The sequence below is a fragment of the Dasypus novemcinctus genome, chromosome 15 (assembly GCF_030445035.2).
Source record: "Dasypus novemcinctus isolate mDasNov1 chromosome 15, mDasNov1.1.hap2, whole genome shotgun sequence".
Taxonomy (NCBI): domain Eukaryota; kingdom Metazoa; phylum Chordata; class Mammalia; order Cingulata; family Dasypodidae; genus Dasypus; species Dasypus novemcinctus.
Genome location: NC_080687.1, coordinates 97715216 through 97732630, shown reverse-complemented (window position 1 = coordinate 97732630; position 17415 = coordinate 97715216). Strand labels below are relative to the sequence as shown.

Genomic DNA, 17415 nt, shown 5'->3' with positions numbered 1-17415 from the left:
CATATCCAAGCCTGTAGTCTGAACTCAGTTTCTTTTTCCTCTTTCAACTCTGTCCTTTCCTGTGTTTGAGCCTCAGAGCTCTAGGTAACTCTTAACCCACTTGTGGTTTTATGTACTATTTTTTTTATTTTTTAAAAGATACTTAGATTACATAAATGTTACAAAAAATATATAGGGGATTCCCATAAGTTCCGCTTCCCACACTTCCCATATTTTCCCACATTAACAACATCCTTCATTAGCATGGTACATTTGTTACAATTGATAAACACATTTTGGAACATTGCCACTTAGAATGGATTATAGTTTATACTGTAGTTTACACTCTCTCCCATTCGACTCTGTAGGTTATGACTGGACATATAATGGACTGTATCTGTCATTGTAATGTCACTCAGGATGATTCCCAAGTCCTGAAAATGCCCCCCTATTATACCTATTTTCCCTTCTCCCCAACCCCAGAACACCCATGGGGGATGCCTCCACATCAGTGGCATTTTTTCCATTGCTAGAATCACAATAAATCTGTAGTAGAATACTAGTAAGGTTACTTTAGTCCATAGTACATTTCCCAATCCTGAGGACTCTGGATAGTGATGTCCACTCCACCACTAATTGAGGGGGCCTTCGATCCCATACATCCAATGGATAAGACTCTCTTGCTTGCAGTTGTAGTAACTCTCAGTTCCTTGATATGTTGTTTGTCCATTATCTCTTCCCCATTAGTTCTCCTGGGTGAGTCCATTGAACTGGAGCGTAGGTGCTGCAACTTTGCTGAAATTCGTGGTTCAGCTGGCATATGGACAGTCCAAAGACTTAAGTCTCTTGGATGTACACCTACCAACTCTAGTACTAATTATAGGTTCAAATAGAAGGACAGAAGAACCATGCATAGGGAAACCACAGCTGAGTCTAACTCTGTCACACTGGGGAGTATAAATACCAGATTAGGGTCCACTGGCAAAGGGCCAAATTCCTGAGCTATCTGCCCCGACTATAGTGTCTGTGCGTCTGGATGTCTCCATATCCCTGAGGAGTTTTGCAATTTGGGGTAGTATCTATTTTGGCTGTCAATGAGATCCTATTGAGATGTGCATAAGTGCTACCTCTGGGATGGCCTCGAGACTCACTTTTAAGTTTCTTAGCCAGAAAAACTCATTTGTCTTAAGCTTTTCCCCTTTTGGTCAAGGTTTTTTTTTTTTTTTTTCCCAGATGCCTGGCTTGGTGGTACCTGGTAGCAATACCTCAGTGCCAGGGAGGCTCATCCCCAGGAGTCATGTCCCATGGTGGAAGGAAGTTATTGCTTTTATATGCTGAGTTCGGCTTAGAGAGAGGCCACATTTGAGCAACAAGGAGGCTCTTGGTAGGTAACTCTTAGGCACCCTACGTCACTAGGCTAAGTTGCCATTTCAAAAGCAAAGGCATGGTATGTATTTTCTGTATTGTAGCATAACCACAGGTTAAATTCACACCACAATTCAGATGTGCAAATAAAATGAATTTCTCTTTTTTATTGTCTGTAAGAAGTCTGGCCTGTCTCCCAAAATTCTTTCTCACTGTTTATGATATGGTGCAGAATTACTTAAATGTACAATCTGGTTCAAATTTTGGTTCATTCTGGCAATTTAGTCCCTTTAAGCCATGCTCTGTCTGTCTTGTTTAAATGGCTGGTCACTCTAACCACCTTCTCTTCCTCTGCTTCTTTATTGAAGATGTCTGAATATATGAGGTTGATGTGTGTGGCTCATGCCACACTGTAACATTTTGGAGAGACAGTTTCCCTGGACTCATGTGGACTTAGTGCCCAGGGAACAGACAGAAGAGCTCAGAAGAGTCCACACAAAATAACCAAGAAAACCAAACTGCGGAAGCCCCCTCTGCCTGATCATACCACATGATCAAGTTAATTTTGGCACAGGGGACTCTTTGGGCTGAACTCCTTTCAAGAGTCTCAAATCGGGAGTGTGACAAGGCTGGGGGAGGACATAAAAATCCTCCTCTACCTTAAACGTTGCCCTCATTTTTCTATTAAACACTTTCTTTTTCCAGGCTGAAAACTAGAGAAGAAAAACTGGGAGAACTATCTGGACACTTCACTCCTCTTTCCTCTCTATTTATGGTTTTCTATAAGTGATAGAGAAAGGAAGACTGCCACCATCCCCTTTGTTAAACTCTGTAATTTATGATCTAACCCTAGGCATTCCTATTCTTTGTATTCTTGCTTAACTTGCAAGAAATTGCCTTACTCCGTGATCCTACTTTTAATGCTAGAATGTGAACATATGGTCTCTTTGTATTCCTTCTATAACAAATGCTAATTTTACCCCAAGGAAATGAAGGTATCAAATGGATAATAGCCTGTGGTAGATTAAACATAATATTAGCCAAATTCTTTGCTACTCCTCCCATTGAGGAGTGGAGTTTAATTCTCATTCCTCTGAAGCTTGGTGACTTTCTCAACCATAGGATGAGACAGAAGTGATGTTTGGTGATTTCCTAGATTAGATGATAATAATCTTGCAGTTTTTTCCCAGGTCTATTAGACTACTCACTCTAGAGGAACACAGGTACCATGTGAAATGCCTGATTACTCCAAAACTGCCATGTTGTAAGGAAGTCCAAGTAGGTGCATAAAGATGCTACACACACACACACACATGCCTGGCCATTCCAAGATTTTCCAGCCATCCTGACACAGACAATCATATCAGTGTGAAGAGGCCAGCTTGGTCATTTTCATCCAAGCAGATGTGAGATAGAGAAAAACTGAAGAACTACACTGACAACTGTAACTGGGTCCCTAGATAGGGACCGGCTACACAATTTGAGACGCAGGTCCCTTGTTTAAAAATGATTTGGAATTTTGAGATGGAGACAGTAAAGAGTTAAACCAGGCACGGGGCCCTTCCAGTACAGGGCCCTTTTATTATTGAGTCAGCACAGTTCACATACTCTTGCAGCTGGCCCTGTTCCAGTGGCCATTTTAGCCATCGTCAACCTTCTGAGCCACACAGTCATTCTGAGCCTAGGTGAACTATCTCTGCTGTGCCCTGCCCAAATTACTAAACCACAGATCTGTAAGCAAAATAAAATGGTGGTTTCACACCACTAATATTGGGTATATAGCATTAAATAACAGAAACAACTCCATTACAGAATAATAAATATCCAACCCAAGTGTTCACTTTTATAATTATTTAAAGTAAAAGGTTTTGAGAAACCAGTTTATAGCCACCAATAAATTTTAGGCTGTATTGTAGCATGAATGATTCTTGAAAACAAACTAAGTGAAAGAAGCCAATCACAAAGGATCACATAATGTATGATTCCATTTATGTGAAATTCCCAGAATAGGCAAATCCTATTAATGTATAGTTTAATAACCCTACAGATTAATAGGATTTGCCTAGGGCGGGCAGGGAGGAGTGGGGAAATAGGGAGTGACTGTTAAAGGGTATGGAGTTTCTGGTTGGGATAATGAAGATGCCCTAATACCGACTGTGGTGATGGTTGCACAACTCTGTGAATAAACTAAAAACCAGTGAGTTTTACACATTAAATGAGTGAATTGTATGGTATATGAACTATATTTCAATATAGCTGTTATTCAAAAATATTGGAAGTATATGTGAAGCCTGAGAAATGAACATTAATATGTTTGTTCAAGGCATCTACTACTTGCTTTTATTTCCCAGATTACAAGTTTTTTTAGTTTCCTTGAATGTCACTCAAGAACATGCTCTAGAGCATGGACCCTGGAAAGCTTTCCTGATCCTACTCTAATTCAACACCACCATCAATTGTGACCCAGGGGACACATCCAACACTGCAAAAACAAGAGAGTAGACTTTGTTTTTAAAAACTTTGTTTTTCTGCAAATTGACCAGATTCTGGATCATAAAGCAAATCCCCGTGAAATTAGAAGTTAAATCCTTCAGAGTGTATTCTCTGACCACATTGGAATTAAGCCAGGTCGAAATGGCTCAATGAATGAAAAGAACCATGCTAAGGCACATCATTATGAATTTTCTCAAAACCACAATTAAGCAAAAGATACAAAAAGATTTCAAAAAGGAAAACAGGTCAGAAAATAAGGAATAAAAATGTCATCAGAATTTACAAGAGCAACACTGAAAGCTTAACAATTACCAAGAATTATCTTCATAATTCTGAATAAAATGATTTATTTTTAATTGGACTTGGGTGCAGAGAACAGCTGCTTGTAATTTGCAATTCTAAGCACATTATCATCATCAGACTGTACAGTGCATTTTTATTATTACTTTTTATTTGAGAACTTGTAGGTTTACAGAAAAACCATACAGACTTCCCTTATACCACCGTATTATTAACACCTTACATTTGTGTGGTACATTTGTTACAACTGATGAGAGGACATTTATAATTGTACTACCAACTATAATCCAAGATTTACATTAGGAATTTTTGTTTTAACAGATCGGTGATTTAAAATTTTTAAATTTATTTCTCTCCTCTCTCCGCCCCCGCCCCCGGTTGTCTGCTCTCTGTGCCCATTCACTGTGTGTTCTTCTGTCCGCTTGCATTTTTGTCAGCAGCACTGGAAATCTGTGTCTCTTTTTGTTGTGTCATCTTGCTGCATCAGCTCTCTGTGTGTGCGGTGCCACTCCTGGCACTTTCTTTGCGTGGGGAAGCTCTCCTTACGGGGCGCACTCCTTGCACACGGGGCTCCCCTTTGTGCGGGATACCCGTGTGGCACGGCACTCCTTGCGTGCATCAGCACTGTGTGTGGGCCAGCTCACCACATGGATCAGGAGGCCCTGGATTTGAACCCTGGACCTCCCATGTGGTAGGTGGATGCTCTATCAGTTGAGCCAAATCCGCTTCCCTACATTAGGAATTAATATGTAAGAAATTTAGCACATCACCCAGCAAAATGCATTTCAGTTATTATTATTATCAAGTGTAAACTCCTTTATCTGGCTCTCAATGTTCCCCTTCATCTAGCCCTTTCCAAACTACTCAAACTTTTTCCATAAATATAAATTCCAAACTCTCATTTTCATTCTCACCTCTAGCCTTAGCTCTAGAGCAACCCTGCTCATCTTTCTAAGAGCCCTAGTCTGGGTTATCAAATGTTCATAACTCTGAAAGAATCTAGGGGTGCCTGAAAGAGGAAGGTCCCCATTTAGGGACTTGCATGTTCTTTTTTTAAAAAAGATTTTATTTATTTATCTTTCCCCACCCCCTCATTGTTTGTACTTGCTGTGTCTGTCTTCTTTGTTCCTTTAGGAGGCACCAGGAACTGAAGCGCAGGACCTTTGATGTGGGAGTGAGGTGCCTAACTGCTTGAGCCACCTCCATTCCCTGCTTTGTTGAGTGTCATTATGGTTTTCTTCGTGTCTCTTGTTGCATCATGTTGTAGCGCCAGCTTGCTGTCCTGCTTGTCCTCTTAGGAGGCACAGGGAATCTCTGCTCCCTGCTTTGTTGGGTCTCTCCTTATGTTTTTCTTCTCATGTTTCTTGTTCATTGTCTTGTGTCACCTTGCCATGCCTGCCTGTTGCTGTCTTCTTTAGGAGGCACCAGGAACCCAACCACGGACCCCCTCACCTGGGACCGAGTTTGGCGTCTGTAAAGAAGCTTCTCGGGGTTCCAGCGCGCGGGCAGGAGTGGCAGGCGCCGGCGGCCGTCCTCCCGGAGCGCCGGCAGCGAGCGGTCTTCCTCGCCGCTGTCTCCCGAGGGCGGCGGCACGTACTCCTGGAATGAACCCCGTTTTCCGGAGGAAACTCCGCTCACAGAGGCAGCAGCCCGGCCGTCTTTGCAGTTCGCCAAGAGGCGATCGGGCGGCTTTCGGGCGCAGGTCGGATTCGAGCCGCCGCTCCCGCGCCCCGCCCCGCCGCGCCGCCGCCGCCCAGGCTGACGGAACGTGGGCCCGGGCGGCGCCCCCGCGGCTGCGCGTCTCTGCGCCTGCGCGCGGCGCCGAGGGGACGGGTCGGACGCAGAAATGGCGGCCTCCATGGTCTGCAGCCGGCTCTTGGCCGCCGCCGCCATGAGGAGCCGCGGGCCCCGGACGGCGCTGCGGGCCGCCGCCCAGGTATCGCCCCCAGCCCGGTGTCCCTTCGAGGGTCGGCAGGAGAAAGGGCGAGGTGGGAGAGCTGGCGACTGTGAGCGCTGTGCGAGGAGACCCGAACCCCCGGTCGGGACGCTTCGCTCGCGGTGACATTTCCTGGGCGCCCGGTCGGGCCCACGGGCGCCTCGCCCGAGAACGTCGCCTGCCAGGACCGCGAGCGGGCCCGTTTGCGCCGCTCCGGCCCTGCGCCGCCGGTTCCCACCGCGCTTGGGAGGGGGCGGCGGGGGTGGGCGCTGCGCCGAGAGGTCCGGCCTGGGCAGTCGGCACCGATTCTCTGCTGCAGGCTTCCGCGGCTGCTCTTGGGGAGGGGAGCTGCCCTTCCGAGTACTTCTGTGTTCCGCAGGAGCTGTCACAGCTAGGAATGCCTTGAGGGGCGAGTGTTGCTTGCTGATTTGCCTTTTCTGGGGCGAGTCGGGGAAGTTTTTCCTCTTCCCCAAGTAGTTGTGCATTATTGCGTTTGTTAATAGTGGTAAAACATCGATGTCTTCAGTTTACCAAGTGGGGAAGCAAGAATATAATTTTCTTTCGGGTCAGTTCCTTTCTGGATAAGATACAGAATAGCCACAGTTGTTGTTTGTGATTTATTGCGGGTTACCGTGCCAGTTGTTCCTGTGTTAAGCTCTTTGCATGGAGTCTGTCATTTAGACTTTACAGCAGCCCTGGAAGAGGGTTGTAATAGCCCCATCATTGGTGAAGAAACTGGCCGAGAGAGCCAGCAATTTGGGCGAGGTCACGTGACAAGTAAGGCCGAAGCTGAGGTTTAGTTATGGAATTGTCTGGCTCGAAAGCCAGTGTGATTGAATCTGCTCTACAACTTCTGCAAAAACATAGCGATGGATGGTTCTTTCCAACGTGGACATCAAGAAACTCGCCGAAGAGCACGGTTGGCTTCCTAAGTCAATACTCGGGTTTTTAGGCTGTGTTCTTCAGTAGCTCCCCAGACATGCCATCTAGGCATTGATTTCAGACCTTTTTTGTTTTTGTTTTTTGTTTTAAAGAAAGCTATTCATAACTTTCAGCCTAGAGCTAATGAGCTCCATGAGGTTGCTTCTAATATGAGAACGCCTTGAATATTCTTCTTACAAGTTTTAAAGAGTGCTGTCTAGTTTTTTGAAAATGACAATTTGGTGAACAGATTGGTTATCATCCTAATCCTAATCTTTATCCTTTTGGAAACTCTTAGGAAAAGCCTTTTATCTGTCCAAATAGAGATGCCTGAAAATTGAGTTTATTTTTAGAACAGCTTTCCTCTTCTGCCTTCCCATTAAGTAATATAGTTTTAGAGTGTGGAAGGACCTTCTAATCCCTTGCTTTTTGTAGCTGAGACAAGAGTCTTATGAAACTTGTTCAAGTCACACATTGGGTTTGGCAAATTCTCTTCAACATTTAGTTTAGCTTTCTCACCTTATATAGTTTCTCTGTATCTTTACGTCATAGTGTCTTTGAAAAAATAAGAGATTTTTCTTAGCAGTTGTGAATCGCATTCCCCAGAATGTATTTTTTAACTTATGAATAAGTGAGCATACTTAAACTAGGAATTTGATCGGATGGGTGCTATTGTAGCAATTTGGTCCAGAATTAGGTGGCCTTTGGCAATAGGAATTTTTGAAGTGATAATATCAAGAAAGATCAATTTAAATGTGGGAATCCCTGTGATAATGCACGAGTCTGTATTACTGACATAATTCAAAGCTGAGGATAGTTAAAATTAACAACTTGTGATGTGCAAGGAAAGGATTTCAAAATACTTGGGATATTCAAAAAACCTTTAAATTGGCGTAAAAGCTATCAGCAATACCTTATGAGTATTAATTCTTCAGAAGTTTAGATATTTGGAAGAATCCATAAAAATGTTCTAGAATTTTGTGTCATGGGTTTACCCTCAGTTTTTCCTCTCAAATTTTTTTTTTTTTTTTAAAGATTTATTTATTTCCCCCCCTTCCCTGGTTGTCTGTTCTTGGTGTCTATTTGCTGTGTCTTGTTTCTTTGTCCGCTTCTGTTGTCGTCAGCGGCACGGGAAGTGTGGGCGGCGCCATTCCTGGGCAGGCTGCTCTTTCTTTTCACGCTGGGCGGCTTTCCTCACAGGCGCACTCCTTGCACGTGGGGCTCCCCCATGCGGGGGACACCCCTGCGTGGCAGGGCACTCCTTGCGCGCATCAGCGCTGCACATGGCCAGCTCCACACGGGTCAAGGAGGCCTGGGGTTTGAACCGCGGACCTCCCATATGGTAGACGGACGCCCTAACCACTGGGCCAAAGTCCGTTTCCCCCTCTGAAAATTTTTGATAGAAATTTTTTCCTGATAGAAATTTTGATAGAAATGTTCCGCCTATAGTACAATTTACATTTGCATTATCTTTACCTAAATTCGTTAACGATTTGTCAGTCACTTGATTTAAAAAAATTATATATACAGATGCATGTATGTCCTTATGTTTAGAATATCACACACACACATTTGTTTATTTTTGCTCAACTGTTTGAGAGTAAGTTGCTGTTATTAGAACACTACCCCTAGATAATTTAAGCATATATTTCTTAACAGAGAAATTCTTTCATATAACCACATACAATGATCATACTTACAGAATTTACATACTTACAGAATTTAACATTGATAAAACAGTCTTCCAAGGTTTTCATAGCCCTTGATTTTTTTTTTCATACTGCTATATAAAGTTGATAGAATGGAGGAATTTGGAAATAGAGAGGCAGGCATGTGTAGGTGTTGTTATGATGAGTTAAGTCTTAGGCTCTAAATTAGTGGAGCGTTGGGACTAGTAGGTGCTAGAGATCTAATTGACCTCAACACTTCTTGTCAGGGCCCTGCCACAGGAAGCTGGAAGGATAGCGCTTGTACCAATTCTGTTTCTTTCAACCGTATGCTCTAAACTTGTAGAAGGGTATCTTTTTTGTATACTACTTTCTTCTTTTTGAAAGAATAATTCTGCCTCATTTCTACTGAGGGACATTTTAGTGGGAGAGAAAGCTTCCACCTTTAAAAATAGCACTCCCTTTCTTTCTCTATTTTCTTTTACTTACTCTTTTTAATTAAACAAAATTTATTGAAGTATATCACTCATACATGAACATACATAAACAATAAGTGTGTATAGTAAAAGTTGTGAACTTAACGAAACAAACATGCGTAATGTCATACAGCGTCCCATCCATCAACCTTCCCCAGCACCTTGCTTTGTTGTGAAACATTTGTAACAAATTATGAAAGAACGTTGTCAAAGTATTGCTACTAACCATAGTCCATACCATACATTTGGTGTACTTTGCCCCCAACCTCCTTACTCTTTTTACCACCACCTGGCATATTACATTTGTTTATTGTCTGACTGTTAATAGAATGAAAGTTTCAGGTGGGTAGGGATTATATTGAATTCACTGCTCTATTTCCAGTCTAGCTGCTCAATAAATATTTGAGTGAAATATGAACAGAAGGATACATAAAATGTCTTCAAAGACCTTCCCATTTAACTGCCCTTTGTCCTAGCGCCAGACTTATTTCTATCCTCGTCATTTTTAACTCGAAAGAGGTAAGATGGTGTACTTAGTGAAAGATTTATCTGGGGATTTTTGGGAATTTACTTTTTAAACAAATTTACTTGATTTTGAGGTGGTCTTAAACAATGAAGCACCTCCAAAAGCATTTTGTGGGAGAGCAGATGTACCTCAGTGGTTGAGTGCCTGCCTCTCATGTACAGAGCCCCAGGTTCAATTTCCCATACCTTTTAAAATAAGGCATTTTGTATTTTCATTCTTAGGATTTTCTTTCTTTTCAATTACATTAATTAAAATAGTAAACAAGTGGTAAATATATACCTGCTCTGGGCCCAGCTATGTACTCTGTGGATTAAGAAAGATTTATAATGGGATATTTGTCCTCGGAAGCTTAAAATCTTATTAGAGAGGAAAGGCCACATGAACCTTGAAAACAGTATAAGACAATATATACATTCTGTGTCAGAGAGAGAGTTCAGCAAAGGGAGGGAGGAGTGTGTCCCCCTTTAGTGAAGACAACTAAAGGTGAGTCGTGACTGGAAAGACGATTGGAGAGGAGTAGGGTTCTGAGGAAGGATGAGTGGGGTTCCTTAAGAGCTAAGGCATAGAGGTGGGAATAGAATTGAAAATTTGGAATGAACAGTTATACAAAAAGTTTGAATGGTTTGGAAAGGCCCAGATGAAGAGCCACATAGAGGAGTTATACTTGATGATGATGATAATAATAGTAGCTGAAATTTATTAATGTGGGTGCTATGCTAAGTCTCTTACATACTAATTCATTAATTCTCACAATAGTTCTGTGAGTATATATTATTATTACCCTTATAAATTGAAGTTTAGTTTGTATCACTTGCCAAGGTCATGCAACTGGCAAGCCGTGGACCTGGGGTTTTAATCCATGCTGTCATAAAAGCCTGTTTATTTGAAGCTCTATCCAATATTGATGTAGTTCCTTGAGAAAGGAAATGACATTAAAGAAACAGTGTGTCAGAAAAATTAGTGTGCTATTCAATATTGATTGAAAAAGAGGTAAGAATTTGTAGTTGACAATACTTTCTTGGGTCTGATTGCAGTTCAACTGTGCAAGAAGCTCTTGAACTGGATTTGTATTTGTAAAGGAGGTACCAGATAAAGGGATCATTTAGAAGGAATATATTAAAAATGGTTTTGCAGGTTGGTTCCAGGGAGCAGACTCTGAGATTGACATTTGCCTGGAGGACATTTACTAGAAGGTATTCTCTGGATCCACATTTGTGGGTGTGGAAAGGAGGGAGTAATGAGTAGACAGATTCATCTGGTTGCAGGTGATATCAGCTGAGCCTATGGGAGCTCTGAACCTGGGATGTCTCTCCTGAGTTGTCCAAAAATGGGGTGAGGTGCCTAGCCTTTCTATCCCTCCCCCAGCCACCACCAGCCAATCACGGGGTACAGGCCGCCAACGGGAAGGAGGCTTTGACTTGGCAGGGAGGCTCCCATGAAAAGATTCAGCCAAGAGCCGACAGCAGCCTATAGTCCTAGCATTTGGGAGTATGAATGCCACAACCCATGTCCACTCCAGCGGATACCAGGTTTTGAGTTTTTTTTTTTTTTTTCAAGATTTATTTATTTATTTAATTTCCCCCCCTCCCCTGGTTGTCTGTTCTTGGTGTCTATTTGTTGCGTCTTGTTTCTTTGTCCGCTTCTGTTGTCGTCAGCGGCACAGGAAGTGTGGGCGGCGCCATTCCTGGGCAGGCTGCTCTTTCTTTTCACACTGGGCGGCTCTCCTCCCGGGCGCACTCCTTGCGCATGGGGCTCCCCCACGCGGGGGACACCCTTGCGTGGCACGGCACTCCTTGCGTGCATCAGCACTGCGCATGGCCAGCTCCACACGGGTCAAGGAGGCCCGGGGTTCGAACCGCAGACCTCCCATATGGTAGACGGACGCCCTAACCACTGGGCCAAAGTCCGTTTCCCAGGTTTTGAGTTTTGAGTGTATGGAAGAGATATGGTACCAAGTCGTTCAGTTATCACGTACATCAATTTGTTAGGTACCAGAGGAACGATAGAGGAAATTGGGAAGAATTTTTGGTTTGTTGGCAAAGATGAGATTGGTTTTGGGTCTGCTGAATTTGACATTGCGATTGAAATGTCTTGTAGGTCACTGGAAATAAATGGAAAAAGCTCAACTGAAAGAAAAAATAAGGACTAGATATGAGAAGGAAATAGTTAAAATTATAAGGGTAACTTTTGGTATTTTGCTGGTAAATTAGCGTCTATGTTGTAATTCAGGTACTCTGACTATTTTGATGATTTAATAAATAGTTTTGTTACAGTTATGAAGAGCCAGGTACTTCTTTCTGTAAAAAAGTATGTTGAGAAGCTGTTTCTAACAAGAATAACTGCCAGATCACTGTTATATATAAATTTGTTCCTAATTTCCCTAGGTTCTGGGAGGTTCTGGATTGTTTAACAGCCATGGACTCCAAGTTCAGCAGCAACAGCAAAGGAGCCTCTCACTACATGAGTACCTGAGCATGGAATTGCTGCAAGAAGCGGGTGTCGCCGTTCCCAAAGGACAGGTGGCAAAGTCACCAGATGAAGCTTATGCAATTGCCAAAAAATTAGGTACTAAATTGAGAAAAACTTATGCCACCTTGACATGGGAACTGTAATAAAAAGTGAATGTTGCTTTTGGTTTAATGACAATGTTTAGCCTTTATATCATTAAAAAAAATAAATTTTATTTACTTAAAAGAGTAGATGGAACTCGTGTGTTGAAATTCTAAAATAGTTATGAGATGGTGGTTAGTTAACTTCATAGTCACTTACATTGGCATTAGGAAGCTGAAGTCCTGTTTTTAGTTGGAATGTCTGTGAAGAAGGAAATTTTATTTACTACTTTATAGCACAAAATAATGATGTAGTGACTCTTGAAGGAAATGGTGAAGGAAAATCCTAGCTATTTATGTGAATATGAGGAGAGCTCTAATACTCCCCCTGCCTTTTTTTTCTAATTGATGTGAAAAATACAGAATCAAAGGGAAATAAGAAGTTGAGCTCTAGAATGTAAGCTCTGTGAGAGCAGGGTCTCTTTGTCTTATTTTATTCAGTTATAGATCCCAAACTCCTAGAAGAGTGCCTGAGGCTTAGATAACCAATAAATACTAATATTTGATAAATGAATTAGTAGTTGCCCATGTTATTATTAGTAGATTCTTTTATTAATAACAGAACCTTTAGTATCTTTTGTTAGATTGCATTTATATTATCTTATTTTTAAAAAATCAGTTTCTGACTTTAGAAAATATGTTTAGGTTTACATTTTACAGGATTTAATAGTAGAACTTAGTAATGATGATATAAGATTTTAGCTATATACTGCATTTTCTTTTTAGCAATATTTTAAATCCCACCAGTTTTATGTAGATGGGCACAATTCATCTCTCTTAATGTACATTTGATGAAGATGGTTTTAATTATTCTCTGGTAAGATTTTCTTTCATTAGTTTTTCAAGGAAGATGTGCAATATTTAAAATCTGCTTAAAAATTTAAAGGTTTCATCTTGATAACTACTAATTCTGACTTCTATCTCCTTAGGCTAATTTTTTTCTAGAATGGGCTTATCTTTCAAAAGTGGGGGCCTATCAATTTCAGCAAATTTTTATGTTATTTTTTATGTATTTTTTTTCAAACTCTACTCAATTTATTCATTTTTAAAAAAAATATTACATTCAGAAAATATGAGGTCCCCATTCACCCCCACCACCCTACCCCACCACTACCCCCACAGTAACACTCTCCCCCATCATCATGACTCATCCATTGCATCTGGTGAGTACATCTCTGGGCATCGCTATGACCCTATGGCCTATGGTCCACACCGTAGCCCACACTCTCCCACGTTCCATCCAGTGGGCCATGGGAAGACATAGAATGTCCGGCAATTGTCCCTGCAGCACCACTCAAGACAACTCCAAGTCCCGAAAATGCCTCCGCATCTCATCTCTTCCTCCCATTCTCCGCCACCAGCAGCCACCATGGCCACTTTTTCCACACCAATGCCACATTTTCTCGATTATTAACCACAATAGTTCATGAATAGAATATCATTAAGTCCACTCTAATCCTTGCTGTATTCCTCCTTCCTGTGGACCTTAGCTTGGTTGTGTCCATTCCACATCTATGTCAAGAGGGGGCTTAGATTCCACATGGATACTGGATGCAGTCCTCCTGCTTTCAGCTGTAGGCACTCTAGGCTCCATGGTGTGGTGGTTGACCTTCAACTCCATGTTTGCTGAGTGGGGTAAGTCCACTAAATCAGAGTATAGGAGCTGAAGTCTGTTGAGGCTCAGGGCCTGGCTATCATATTGTCAATCCAGAGATTCAAATCCCCTAGATATATCTTAAAGCCCAGCACCAAATACAATTCCAGTAAAGTAGCATGAAAGGCTTGTGAAAAGAGATCACATCTGAGTCCAGTTCCATCACGCAGAAACACCAGCTCCAAAGAAGGGCCAACCGACATGGCAGTGAACTCCATCTGCCATGACCATAGAACCTGTGGGTCTCTTTAGCCCTCAATTTTTATGTATTATTAGCTATGCTTTTGAATGAAATGGCTGTGATTGCTTTGACTTGAAAGCATGAGTTTTCAATTACAATTATTTTTCTGTAAATCAGAAAAAAATGATCCTTAGTCAAATTACAAGCAAATTTCTTTTTATTCAGCATAAGCCTTGGGTAGTTCATACTAATTTCTGTGAAATTTTTAACTAATGGTGACCTGTAGTTTGAACTTGAGCATATGATACAAATAGTATGTACTTCATTTTTCCTTTGAAGCACTATATTATTAGAGGCTCTTACATGTTACATTTTTTCTTTTTATAGATTTATTGATTTCTCCCCCACTTGCTGTTTGCACTCGCTGTCTGCTTGTGTTCTTTTTAGGAGGCATCGGGAACCAAACCTGGGGCCTTCCATGGGGGATGGAAGCGCTTAATCAGTTGAACCTCCTCTGCTCCCTCTTCATTGTATCTATCATTGTGTTTCCTCCTTGTGTCTCTTGGTTCCGTCATCTCCCTGCATCATCTTGTTGCGTCAGCTCGCTGACTTAACTCGTATTCTTTAAGAGGCTCCAGAAACCAAACCTGGGACGTCCCACGTGGTAGGTGGGAGCCCAGCTGCTTGAGCCACATCCACTTCCCTGTATTAAGTTTTAAAGAAAACTCATGAATGTACTTTGTTTCCTGAAGTATTTCTAACAAAGTCTATTTTTAAATAACTACCTTTTAGAGACTCAATCTTCTTTCTGTGACTTAAAAGTTAGTTTCTAAAGATGACCCAGCAAAATAGGAACAATGACTTGGAAATGTAATTGAGAAAAGTTGAAGGTTTTCTTATTCTACTCTGTTGTTAGTGATGAACTTCAGACCCTTTAATTTTTTCATCTTTATCGTGAATCATGTTAGAGAAGAACAATGAAATGTTTTATAAGGAAAGGATCTGAGGACCAGAATTTCCAAATAAAACCCTTTGAAATAATGAAAGGACTGTTAACAGAATTATGAGACTACGGAATCTTGAAAATTGTGCTATCTCAAGCTCATAATTCAGCTAAACTTTTCTAGAACTTTAAAAATCCTTCCTGTGTGTGATTAGTCTTGCTATAGCTCTTTTGTTTTGAGCTTTTGACTTTCTTTGGATTACTCTATGTGATTTAGGTAGTAAGTTTGTTGTAGTATATATAAAATGCTATATATACTTATAAAAGAAAAACAAGTACATCTTTATTGTGGAAAAAAAATTCAAACAATGAGTTTCTACAGCATATCTGCTTCTATTTAGGTAAGAGCATTTACATTTCAGAACGAAAATATGAAATATATCATGTGAAATCATGTCCTCAATAATATTTTCTTTTATCTTTGTTAGATCTCTTGAGTGATGCTTTCTTTTGCTTACCGATTCTTTCTATCATAATAGTACTGAAGGTGTGCAGTGTTTTTTCCTGCCAATCTTAGTAGGGTCTCATTTATAATGATGTCAGTAATAGCTATTTCTTTTTTTATTTCCAAATTATTATAATTCATTTTCTTTAAGTAGTTTTCCATATATTTTTGCATTTAGTCAAATTTTAGTGTTTTGTTAGAAAGAAAGGTTTGTGTAGAAAAATTTTCTCAAAACTAGTAGTATTTATTTGGATCTCTTACGGTTTTTTTTTTTTTTTAAGATTTTATTTATTTCTCCCCCTCCTCCATTCCCCCCATTGTCTGCTCTGTGTGTGCGTTTGCTGTATGTTCTTCTGTGTCTTCTTGTAGTATCATTAGATGGCTCCAGGAACTGATCCTGGGACCTTCCGGAGTGGGAGAGAGACGATTACTCTCTTGTGCCACCTCAGTTCCCTGTTTTTGCTACTTCTTTTTTTCTCTCCTCTATGTCTCTTGTTGTGTCATCTTGCCACGCCAGCTCTCCGCATCGGCCAGCACTCCTGCATGGGGCAGTATTCCTGCATGGGATGACATTCCTATGCAGGGTGGCACTCCTGCGTGTAGCCGCGTTGCTGTGTGGACCAGCACTCCACGTGAGCCAGCTCGCCGAATGGGTCAGCTTGCCTTCACCAGGAGGCCCTGGGCATTGAACCCTGGACTTCCTATATGGTAGATGGAAGCCCAATTGGTTGAGCCACATCTGCTTCCCCTCTTCACGGTTTTTTACTTCTTGTAAAAACCTGTAATGATTCTTGCGGCAGCTTGCTCGGTCGGTAGAGGTGGGGTCTGGCTGGGGACGAGGGGTCGGTCCAGCTCTGGACGAGGGGTCGGTCCCGCTTGGGACGAGGGGTCGGTCTCACAAGGGGTTGCGCGGTTCGGCTGACGGGGTCGCCCGGCAAAGCCGGTGACGAAGGGGTCGCCCGGAGAAGCCGGCGACGAAGGGTCGCCCAGAGAAGCAGGCGACGAACTGGGGACAAGGGAGGCCAGGCCCTTGTCGGGGCTCTCAGGACTGGAGGGCGCACGGCAGAAGAACTACCGCGGAGACAAGGTAACCACGCAAGTCAACTTTATTGAGGGAGAGGCAACAGTTTTATAGGGGCTGGGGAAGGCTGATTGGTCGAAGCCACGCCCTGTTCTGATTGGTTGCCGGCAAAAGGTCAGTGGGCGGTACCGGATGGGGGAGGGGTGGTGGTTAGGGATTGGCTGTCACTGTTGCTGGGGGAAGGTGCAGGGTTTAGGGATTGGTGGCTGCTGTTGCTGGGGTGGAGGGCAGACTGGTGTTTCCCGCCTACACCTGCCTGTTGCTGCTGTCGGGGGGAGGGAAAAGGGCAGACTGGATTTTTCCACCCACGCCTGGCTGTTGCTGCTGTGGGGGGAGGGGAAAAGGGCAGACTGGAATTTTCCGCCCTGGGCCTGTGCAGGGAGAAGGAAGAAGAAGGGTTACACCCTACAGGCATCGTATGGCGCCATTCAGGAGGAGGGGCGGCCGCGGAAGCATGGCTGCCGAGAAGGGGAGACCCGAGGGCACTCTGCGCCCATGCCGAGCTCCCTTCAGGGGTGGCGGTGAGTCCGACCAGCCACCCTATTATGGGGGCAGCGGAATTAGGCCTACCGCGGTTGCTCCCCCGCCGGGCCAGCAAACCACACTTCAGCCCGAGGGGTGACCGCAGATTCTTAACTATGAAGGAAAGAGCAATCTATGGAGGAAAGTGTGTGTGTGGCATATACTATGGCTATGAGTAATTCTGGCAGGCTCTTTGGGACCAGGGCTTCTGTCCGTTTCTCAGAGGCCAAGGTGTAAGGAGTTGGTAGTCAGCTTTG

At 42.7% G+C, this 17415-nt stretch overlaps 1 protein-coding gene across 1 annotated transcript in view; it reads left to right on the top strand.

Moving 5' to 3' along the window:
* The first annotated feature begins 5954 nt into the window (after positions 1-5954).
* LOC101443920 (succinate--CoA ligase [ADP-forming] subunit beta, mitochondrial-like) overlaps positions 5955-17415 on the top strand; it is a 32792-nt gene continuing 21331 nt past the window's right edge. The window contains 2 exon segments of the mRNA XM_071208288.1: positions 5955-6073; positions 12048-12228. Coding sequence (XP_071064389.1) covers positions 5984-6073; positions 12048-12228 — 271 coding nt within the window. The 5' untranslated portion in view covers positions 5955-5983.